This window comes from Tasmannia lanceolata, unplaced genomic scaffold (genome assembly GCF_043159265.1).
Source record: "Tasmannia lanceolata isolate RefF3 unplaced genomic scaffold, GAP_Taslan_0.1 ptg000003l, whole genome shotgun sequence".
Taxonomy (NCBI): domain Eukaryota; kingdom Viridiplantae; phylum Streptophyta; class Magnoliopsida; order Canellales; family Winteraceae; genus Tasmannia; species Tasmannia lanceolata.
The window spans coordinates 478,161-489,281 of NW_027518680.1; the positions used below are offsets into that span (position 1 = coordinate 478,161).

Sequence of the window (11,121 nt, forward strand, 5' to 3'; positions counted from 1 at the left end):
TTGGATCATCCTATGGGCCGCAACGTAAATAGCCTGTGCCCCCAAAATCATTTCCACAGGATGATCGCAACCCTCCAATCTATAGATGTTTCCATAATATGCAGTTTTTCTTTAGATCGATCGGTGGGCTAGGATCATCATGTGGATATGATATTTTGGGGTGCAAGATATTTACGATGTGGCCCATCAAAAGGACGATGTTGATCATCCTACGATGTGGGCCTTACGGTTCATTTTGAAAAAATGGGTGGGGCCTACCTTGTTCAAAGATTTAAACAAATTAATTGTTGGGCCAACAACTGTTCAGGTTGTTGCCGAGAAAATTACACAAGCCCCTTATGTTAAAATCGTACACAAACATAGTATGGATTTGGTAATCAATTTGACGGTTCGGGTTTGGGTTGTGGTATTAATTGTTCAGGTTGGGTCGGGTTAGCCTTCATCGGATTGAGAGTTAGGTCGGTCGGGTTGGGTCCGGTTGACGATTTAGAGATTTGGGTTGGGTTTGGGTTGGGGTTGGCTTTAACCCGACCCGACCCGACCCGACCCGAACCGAGTTGCACCCTTATCCTAATACCGACAAGCGGAGAGACGTGGAAGCAAGCCCATGTCTCCCTTCTTCACTCAACTAGACGACACGTGGAATCAACCGAAGCAACGACTATTCCCACAGAGGCGCATCATAGAGAAACCCCTGGGTTGGAGCGGGAAAAAACAGAAAGAGGAGAGGAAGATAATGCAGCAGATAATTAGATAGAAGGTTCCTGCAAATCCCTTTCGCTCGCATGAGAAATAACTCTTCTTTCCTCTCTTTCGCCTCTCTGCAATCCCTTCCATCCATGGGGAGATCGAATTCCCTCATTTGGTTCCGCAAAGGCCTCCGAATCCACGACAATCCCGCCCTTGAATATGCCTGCAAGGACTCCAATCACCTCTACCCGCTCTTCGTCCTCGATCCGCACTTTCTCGCGCCAGATCCATCTGCATTCTCTCCCGGATCTGCTCGTTCCGGTTTGAATCGGATCCAGTTCTTGCTCGAGAGCCTCATCGATCTCGATTCAAGTCTGAAAAAGCTTGGATCTCGCTTGCTCCTCTTCAGAGGAGATCCCGTCCAAATCTTAGTTCGGCTCTTGAAACAAGTGAGAAACGCTTTCTGGATGAATTAATATGACTTTTAACATCATCCTTCCTCACTACTTGTGTTGGAATAGAATCTATTCTTCCCCTTTACTTTTCTCTTCTATGGAAATAATTCATATTGTAAAGCATGCACTTGAGTGAGACATATATGCTTTTAAGTTTGTGTTCATTGCTTGTAGTGGAATATTGGAAAGCTGTGCTTTGAATACGACACAGACCCATATTCGCAAGTTCGAGATCAACAAGTCAAGGTCAGTTCTTGTTTATTTTTATTGAGAAATATCACAACAACTCTTTTTATCTTCTCGCCAAATTTCCTATGTTAAATTTTGCTACTCTCTCTACGCATTGATTACCTCTACAACGACTAATTCTGGTTTCTTCTTCATTCATTCATTGTGTTCAACATGTAACTGTTTTGGTAATATAATACACTTTACAGTAAACGATTAAAACTTTGACCAATCCATTTCTTATGTTTTTGAACTCCTGTTGTTTTGTACTCAAGCATAGTACATCAGCCTATAATTGTGGCATACCTGCATGACCCCTATGTAGCCCCTGGGAAGCCTAGATAGCTTTACAACAACACGCTCCCCATCTTATGAATCTCAAGTGGGTACACATAGAATGAACCAAGATTGAGATCATTTGGGACTAGATCCACCATAAAGGGCCCTACAAGGCTTCTATTCTCGTTTTCTAATGTGAGCTTATATTAAAATTACCCCAAAGTATGAGCTATGTCATTCTAAAATCCGTCCACAACCTCTTTGTGCTAGTTTTAAGGGTCTGTTGAGTATATCATACCCCTTTTTGGTATTTTACTCCTTTCAATCCTTTTATTGTAGTCAGTTGAGTATATAATACCTCCTTTTGGTATTTTAGTCTATTCAAATCTTTTATTCTATCTATTTTCCCTTATCTGGGGTATGTACTTTCATTCTTTCTTTGTATTTTTCCGATATAATGCTTGGTTCTTTCTCTTCTATTGATTAGATAATTTTAGCTTCTTAAATTTTTAGGATTACCTTGGAAACAAAACATGTTCTTTTCCTTGACCGATTATGAATTCATTGAAGTATAGTTAAAATCTTGAAAACATACACAAAGTGCTTTCTGTACAATTGGTCACCATATAGAAGCATGTACAAACCTCTGAGTTTGCTAACCCATTGGTGGAATTAGCTCTGGTATGAATGAGATAAACCCCAAAGACTAAAATGTCAAAACATCTTATTAGAGCTGCATCCATTTTCCACAAAGAAGAAACATGCTTTCATCTGAAATCTCTAATTAACTTTTCTAGTGTACAACAAAATTGGTTGGCAGCCCGATCCATTTTTGCATATATCTTTTTATTGAGTCTCATTTAGAGTTCATCTTTGAAGAACCAGTATCAACCCAACATTGTGAAAGGATTTTTTCGTTATAACTGATGCGGGAAAGGTCAAAGTTACTCAAACTAGAGTATAGGGTGCAGTATGCACACCCCATCAATAAGGTTTTGTGCTACTTAAATGCTGCTCAATCGGCCTTCCTGTTTATAGAAAACAAACAATGTTGTTGTTTTTCCCCAGTTGACCATTTATTTATAAAACAAGCAAAATACAAAGAGCCTCAAGAGCATCAAGTGCATCTGGCTTATGGTTCCAAATTGTGTGGTCCTCACTTTGTCACTTATTCTCTAGTCTGCATCCCCTTTCTTGTGAATATGGAGATTTTACCAACATTTTTTTTTGCCATTGGTGAAAAGTGTGTATCTTTAAAAACCAGAGGCAGGTAACTATGACAATCCAGTTAGGGATTTACTATCCATCTCTTTTATTGCTTGTGATGTCGTATGGGTGTGATCCTTGTCGATTTAAAGTTGTTAATCCATTTCAGATTTTTGTTTGGCGCGTGTGCGGTAGGTAAGCGGGATGGAACCTACGACCTCAAGGTTGAGTTACAAAGCCTCAACCAATTGAGCAATAGGCCCAATCAGAGATTTCTGTTTCCTCTGATTGTTAATTTTCTTTGAAAACACCCAAATAAGGCCGGCAATGCTTGTGGACCTGTCCTGTCTTGATCCTTCATAAACTAAGGCAAGATCTTTTGGAGGATTATGATATTTGCTGTCTTATACGGTTTATGGACTCAGTGGCATAGTGTGTGTGTGGACTATATCTCATATCTTGGTGATTAAGATTTTCATTGTCAATTGGGCCTTTTAGTGTGAAATATTCTAAAAAACAGTGAGGACATTGTGTGGAGTCATCCTTATGAGGGTAGCATTTTTGCAAAATGGTTGGTTTCTCCTCCAAACTTGCTTAGGCAGAAAATTGACAGAAGTTCACTGGGTAGTCCTAGTCTTGCTTAGAGATGATTTAGGAAAAATTTGATAAAAAGTTTTCTCTAGTCCTATTGGTACCGTCAACTCAACTAAGCACAGAAGTTCCTCCTTTGCTTGAGGGGCTTTGTCTTTTTAAGGAGGACCCTCTCCTGTTGTCTTTGGGTTGATGGTGATTCTTCAATTATAGTGTGGGCATCGAGGGGAAGACTATGCCCTCGGAGATTACACTCAATCACAGATATCATTGACTTGAATAGAGAACTTTCCCTATATTTCGCTCACATTTTACAAAGTCCTAATGGGATGTCAGGATGGTCTTCCGTGGAAAATGTTGATTGGAAGGCTTTGAGTATTTTAGCTTTGTTGCTCATATAGAAGGCTTCTTCCCTTTCTTCTTTCCTGTCTTTTTTCTTTTCATTGAGGACTTCTCATCTCCTTTTTTCATCGTAATCTTTCTTTCTTGAAATATGCAGAACTTGCTGCTTTCCCATTATTGATGTTCTTTTGGAAAACATTCCCTCTCTTAGGCTTCCGTGTTTTCTTGATTTGTTGTATCAATGTCTTGTTTTGGTTGCAAAAATAGACATTCTTGACTTCAATTGAAACAAACAGTTACCTTATAAGTTTTGATAATTTCTTTCTTGTACTTTATTTCCATCATGATTTTCCAGCAAAGGCGCCACTTGCTAAGTACCTAATTGTGAGACAGGCTGTTATTTTTTCAAGATTATTAACTACATCAATACTTATTCCCACCGAATTTTAGTTGCAATATGATTCCTTTTCTTTTCTTTTGTTGAATGGCAGAGAATTGAATTAATATATAAGAGAAAGACGGTGAGAACCCTTGTGATCGAGAAGATCTAAACAATACAAAGGAGAAGAAAAATGAAAAATATTATTCCTTTCTTACAAAACTATGTTTAATAAAGTTATTGCTTATGATAGGATTTTGCCTCGCTATCTGGAATTGAGGTGTTTTCTCCTGTGACCCACACTCTCTTCAATCCTGCAGATGTCATACAAAAGGTAGGCTTGTCCTATTACCTGCTCTTCAGCAACACCTGCAAACTTATCTTTTGATAACACTGATACCAAAGTAAAATCTTACTTCCTATAGAGCGGTTATTAGCTTTTTTGGTATGAGTTATCAACTAATTCTTTGTAAATAATGTCCTGTTGCAACAACTATCATCCAAAAGAATGGGGGAAAGACACCATTGAGTTATCAATCATTTGTAAAGCTTGTGGGTCAACCCTTGCCCCCACTTGCATGGACACTTTGTCGGCTACCTCCTGTTGGGAGTGTTGGAGATTATGGGTTGTTAAGTGTACCAACAATCAAAGAACTTGGCTATGGAGACATCAAAGAGGTTTACAGCTTTCACTATTTTTGATAAAGTGATGCCTTTTATTTGAATTCTTTATAAGGTTTTTCCTTCAGGAAGAGTTTTCTCCTTTTCGAGGAGGTGAATCAGAAGCATTGAAGAGGTTGAAACAGTCACTAGATGATAAGGTATGTTACTTTTCTTTTATTGGTTTTTTATGAACTTTTCTTGAACTCACTATTCAGAGAAGTTATGCTGCCCTCCACTTAATCTCTATTTGAAGTTAATATTTATTCTCATTGATGGGTGTATGAGAGTTGACTGGCTCTTAAACAGATGAGTCCAAATTCTAATTCAGTTTAAGGTTATTGTTAGTGATGAATTGGAATCAACCCAAACCCGACCCGATTTTAAGATAAACGCTCAATTTGGTCATTGTAATCTCTTAATGGTTATTTTTACTCAATTCTAAATGCTGCAGGAATGGGTAGCAAACTTTGAGAAACCAAAGGGTGATCCATCTGCATTTCTAAAGCCAGCAACAACCATATTGTCACCATATTTGAAAGTGAGTTGAAACTGTCAGGATCTAGATTAGGGCTGAAACCTTCCCTCTTTCAATCGATCCATCTCTAGGTTGCTACTGGCAGACTGGAGACCTATAGGGTTTCTCTTCCTGATACTTGTAATTTTTGTTGTTGCTTTTTCACAGTTTGGTTGCCTTTCTTCAAGGTATTTTTACAAATGCGTTAACGATGTTTATAAGAAGGTCAAAAAGCATACCTCACCCCCAGTTTCACTTGTTGGACAGGTCAGTCCTCCATCAGTTCCATAATCTTGGCTATTACCCGAAACACGCTAACCATGAGAACTTTTATGTCTTGATAGTTGCTATGGCGGGAATTTTTCTACACTGTGGCTTTTGGCACTCCTAACTTTGATCAGATGAAGGGGAATAGAATATGCAAACAGGTAATTATCTGTGATGTCATTCATCTGATTCCGTCGCATGAAATAGAATATAATTAACTCGGCTTCTTTTTGCCCGCTATCTGTTTTGTGAATCATGTGATTAATTGGGATGGTATAATTATAATATAGATTTGCTAAGGACCATCCCAGAAGGCATTTCACGAGCGGGCGGGCTGTTACATGAGAAAGCAGCCACCTCAGATGAATTAAATGAATCAGACAAAATCTGAGCCGATGTGGCTGCTCTCTCATGCAACAGCTGGCCCGGGAAATGCCTCTGCGATGGTCTCTAGCAAATCCTTTTTTTTTAAATGATAGCAAATTTCATTAAAGAAAAGAAGACGACCGAGATGGTCAAAATACAAAGGCGATAAAAGCAAAATAGAGAGCTAAGGAACAAAACTAAAGAAGGGATTCCAGTAGGAAGGGAGTCAAATAGTGCTAGGGAATCTTTAGAGACTCCTCGAGCTAAACGGTCGGCCACTGAATTGGCCGAACGGCGCACATGCTGAAACGTCGATGAGTACGGCCATGCAATCATACATTTCATCAAAATAACGATCAAAATGCCTGGGGGCTTTTTAGATCTTTTAAGCCACCTGATGACATTTAGAGAGTCTCCTTCAACTATTGCATGTTCCACCCGGTCTCTTGGTCGACTCGCAACGACACAGTCAAGTACTCGGGTGACGTGGTCATAACTCGAGTACTTTTTTTATCCCACTTTTAAAAACTCCCCGAGTCAATCATTGATTCTCCCCTCCCTTATACCTTGGCCAAAGTTATTTTCCGGGTTCTATTTTTTCGTAACCAATTCATCAAAACTCCTCTGAATCGTCTGAGTTAATGAGAATTTGACTGCAACAACCATCGATTCACCTGAGTCGTCTCCTTTTTATATTGCTCGAGTTCTTGTCCGATTCTGAGTTTTGAATCACTAGTTGATACAGCTTTGCAGGATAAGTTGTGTTGCACTGTTGCACATTTGGCACATTTCATTTTTTCTCTTGGCTCATTTCCATGTAACGTTGCTACTCCAAAAGAAAAAAATTACTAAAAAAGTAGACTTAAAACTTTCCTTTTACCTTTTTTTCCAATTTTCCTTGTAGTTGTTTTCTTAATTAATTTTCAAGATAACCTTAATGCTAATGAGTAACTGAAAATCACATGGAACTGTAGATACCTTGGAATGACGACGACGACTTGCTTGTGGCCTGGAGAGAGGGTCGGACAGGATACCCTTGGATTGATGCCATCATGATCCAGGTTTGTTGACTTTGTTAAATATTTTCTGGTATTGAATATCTATGGATTTCTGGTAATTATTCCAATAGAGGGTGTCCTAAAGCAGCTATAATTTTCTTTGAATATTTCAATGAACCCGTTGCCTAGTATCAAGCAGATATCTGAAGCTGCCCTATATTTTCTATGGTAGCTCCGAACATGGGGATGGATGCACCATCTCGCACGGCATTCAGTTGCATGTTTTCTCACCCGTGGTGACCTGGTATGTTCTTGGGAATCTTATGTATCATCTCTTCTCTTGTAACACTTGATTTATTATTGGGTTATTTTCATCAGCGTATATTTTTTCATAAGTCTGATGTTCTAGTTTTAAGAAAGAATGTTCTTGGATCAGCTGAAATAAGTGCAAGGAAAAAACATCGTACTAGTCCAAGAATCTTTCTTAAAACTAGAATTAAGTGCAAGGAAAAAGCATAGTACTAATCCACATTGCTTAATAATTTTCAAAGTAGTCCACTGGAAATTCATTCTATTATCTTCCACAATTGGTCATTAAGAAAGTCAGGAAATATAATACTGGAGTTTTGATCTTAGATTTTTTTGTCTTTACCCATTAGCAACTTCAGATGAATCTGCTACTTTTTGTAAATCAAATGATGGTATGATTAATATATTCCAGTGGCATGTCTAGATGTTGAAGACCAAGAAGCTAATTCACTCTTTAGGTAGAGCTGTCTGGGAGACTGTCCAATCCTAACTGAAGTCTTTCCATCATACAAGTGTTCTTGTTCTTTGGAGACGGAAAACCCATTTTGTTTTGGCTTAGTCTAATCCGAATTAATTGGAGCATGTGAAGGAATGCAATGACTGCTGGGTTCTGCTTTGACGGTTCTAGCCAATGTTATGAAAGCTCAATCAGATTGTAAATAATAAGAGGTTTAACTTGAATCGAATTCTAAAATCTTTTAGATAAATTTAGAGAAATTAATAAACACTAGAAAATACTGGAGGCTAAGACATGGGCAAACCAACTTTATATTAACATTCCACATCGAGGGTTAATTAATTTATAGCATCCCATGGCATATATATATATATATATATATATATATATATATATAAAAAGGTATAGAAATCCATAAGAACTGGCAACTGAAAAGAGTTAAATACATTTTAACTACAATTTTATTACACTTCCGTCAACTCATGAGATAAAACTAATGCTAAATCCATTAGCGACATGAAAGTCTAATTTTGTGTGTCAAACGATTCATGTACAGATTTTATCAAGATTAAATTTGCATCGGAAACAATTTTCTATGGAATTTCAATTGAATCTGTCCTATACTCCGATGCAAGAAATTAATCATCACTACATCTTATCGATGGCAGTTTATTCATTGGGAGAGGGGGAGGGATGTTTTCGAGAGACTGCTGGTGGATTCGGATTGGGCCATAAACAATGGCAATTGGCTGTGGCTCTCTTGTTCATCATTTTTCTACCAGGTTTGTATTATTACTTTTCCATCAATTCACCGAAAGATAAGTTTGATATTTTTTCAGCTTTCAATCAATGACTAGAAAGATGACATTCTTCGGTCTTGTTCTCACCTTCCTAATCAGTATAATCGTATCTATTCCCCGACCTCTTTTGGGAAGAAGTACGATCCCAATGGAAATTATATTCGACATTTTCTCCCAGTACTGAAAGGTATGTTACAATTCTTTTGAGCCTTTTCCATTGGATTATTTTCCACAATCATGTTACCCTGCCAGCAATAATCAGATATGCCAAAGGAGTATATATATGAGCCATGGAGTGCACCGCTAAGCATTCAAACCAAAGCAAACTGCATAATCGGGAAAGATTATCCGAAACCAGGTTAGTAATGTCAAAATGACTGTAGTTATTTCTTTGTGTTTTAACCTGCACACATACAGGAATAGTGCGTTTTGAAAAGGGACTGGGAAAGAGACAGAGGAATAACCAATGCCAGTTTCTTTCATGTGTCAGGCAACATTGAATCTTTGCTTAGGACATCAAAATGAATAAAAACTCTATAGAGAAATTATATGCATTTTATTTCAATAATGACTAATAATATTTTAAGCGGGGAGGATTTCTGGTTTGTAAGTGGGTCATGTAGGCCATGGGTCTTCAGTAGGATTAGGTAATGGGTTTACGGTCACAACTGATGGGATATGTGTGGAGAGGTAAGGGTAGTCGGCCATGGGTAGCGATGTGGACATCCCTCGTACCTTGGTCCAATCAAATATAACAAAATAACTGAAATAACGTGCAGTGAAATAAAACAAACATATCCTACATAAACAAGCTAATCCTAAGGCTAAACTACATCATTCGTCTCCATTGTATGCACCAGGAGCGGCCTACTACCCTCATCACTTGGAGATTTCCCTCCTTCTGTCAGATTTCCCTTGGATACGTCTTCCTGGTAAGAAACTCCACCCTATGAGGCCTCCGCCTCTCTCGAACCATTCCTTCCATTGCCGATGGGGTCAACGATGATCTATTGGTACCTCTCTATGGCCCTAAACCTCTCTAACCTGTGACCTCTTTGCCCGCCCAACTGCAACACTTCCCACATCTCCTGCAAGCTGTGCATCTCTTGAAGTTGCATTTGTTGCAAGCTCAATCACCAAGGTCATGTCTAGTCCTCTCCCCTCTATCGCTCTTTCAAAGTGTTTCTGGTCTCAACTCAACACCTTTTTCCATGCCACTGTCACCATGTCAACTTGCCCATTCTCCGGCCAAGCCTGCCCCTCAGTCTCCGATCCTCCCTAGACTCAGAACCACAAAGGATCGAATAATAAATAATGTTCATGTAAATGAGTAGTATTTTATAGTATATTGGTAGTATTTTAATTTTCAATTTAATGAATACAATAATATAAAATTTACTACTGCTTAATTTAGTATCAGTAAATACAATTCAAACCCCAAACGTGATCTGATTCCCATAGAAACTGATTTATAAAGATCCAATTTTGCAAAAATAAAAAGAAAAGAAGAGTTATAGTTTTAACTTTTAAGTAGTAAAATTTACTGAAGCTCTGTTTCTTTCGACACAAAATGGGGTAAAACAAATTTTACGCAAATATTTCCTTTAAAAATGGTCGGAAAATTTGCTTTACGCTCATTTTACATAGAAAGAGAGACTACCCCAGAGAAAGAAAGGCATATGGTTGTCAGGAGTTTGAGACTGATTTAGTCACTCAATGTGGCTTCGTTACTGCCCCATTGAATAAGATGTAGTAACAAAAGGTTGATATTGAATGATAGAATTCTGATTTATTTTGCCATAACTCATTCTCTCAAATTTGTAGATTTCTTTCTCATTTTATTTTCATCTATTGTTTCAGTGGTTCAGCATGATCCAGCAAGTAAGGAATGTAGGAGGAAAATGGGGGAGGCATATGGATTGAATCGTGTGAAGGACGGTTTGGTGAGTGAAGAGGATTTGAAAAGCTTGAAGAGAAAATTGGAGGAAGATGTGAACCGAAATTCCGAGATTCGTAGCCAAAAACAGAAGCTACCATAATGCATTTTTTCAGCGTGAATGGAGTGTCTTCTCTCAAAAGGTTTTGCTCCTGAAAAAAAAGAAAAGGAATAATATCTATTAACTGATTATTGTTATTTAAGGGATAATGTAGCAGCAACATCAGAAGTTTAGGGATCACATCATGTTTCATCTGTGCATGATGAAACATCAAGTTTAGGGATATCTACGGAGATCCACTTTTGGGAGTGCTTTTTGGATCCTACTCTCTGAGTCTAGGTCATGATCTATTTTGAATCGGGCCGTCCAACATGTCCTAGGTCCCAAACATGCACTTTGAGTAGGGTTTTTAAATGTTATAAAAACACCCCTCTAAGAATAGACCAAAAAATATGAAGCATGCCTTAGTACATTGGAACCATCGGACATTGGCACCCAACATTCGGATCTAGGATGCTACATCACATAAATGAAAATTGGGATTTGCTTGCGTCCATCCAAGAAATGCATTTTGCTGATGGTCTGATGCATGTCGGACCAGCCACCTCGTGAATGAAGACATGCAACAGACCATCCGTGA

At 38.4% G+C, this 11,121-nt stretch overlaps 1 protein-coding gene across 2 annotated transcripts; it reads left to right on the forward strand.

Annotated features, from left to right (window-relative positions):
* Positions 1 to 654: 654 nt before the first annotated feature.
* On the forward strand, positions 655 to 10,801 carry UVR3 (DNA photolyase family protein). 2 transcript variants are annotated; one of them, XM_077355177.1, is made up of 14 exons: positions 655 to 1,139; positions 1,320 to 1,391; positions 4,424 to 4,504; positions 4,678 to 4,848; positions 4,920 to 4,991; positions 5,285 to 5,371; positions 5,516 to 5,614; positions 5,692 to 5,775; positions 6,955 to 7,041; positions 7,211 to 7,282; positions 8,413 to 8,526; positions 8,644 to 8,731; positions 8,807 to 8,902; positions 10,405 to 10,801. In XM_077355177.1, the coding sequence occupies exons 1-14, from the start codon at positions 786 to 788 to the stop codon at positions 10,581 to 10,583; spliced, it is 1,656 nt and encodes a 551-aa protein (XP_077211292.1). In that variant the 5' UTR covers positions 655 to 785; the 3' UTR covers positions 10,584 to 10,801. The 2 variants fall into 2 exon arrangements, with proteins under 2 accessions (XP_077211292.1, XP_077211301.1); XM_077355186.1 differs by lacking the exon at positions 4,678 to 4,848.
* Positions 10,802 to 11,121: the final 320 nt, after the last annotated feature.

Coding starts and splice junctions, on each gene's coding strand:
- UVR3 (XM_077355177.1), top strand. CDS start 786: ATGAGAAATAACTCTTCTTTCCTCTCTTTCGCCTCTCTGCAATCCCTT. Junction 7,283..8,412: donor TTCTCACCCGTGGTGACCTG/GTATGTTCTTGG, acceptor TATCGATGGCAG/TTTATTCATTGGGAGAGGGG. Junction 8,732..8,806: donor TTTTCTCCCAGTACTGAAAG/GTATGTTACAAT, acceptor AGCAATAATCAG/ATATGCCAAAGGAGTATATA.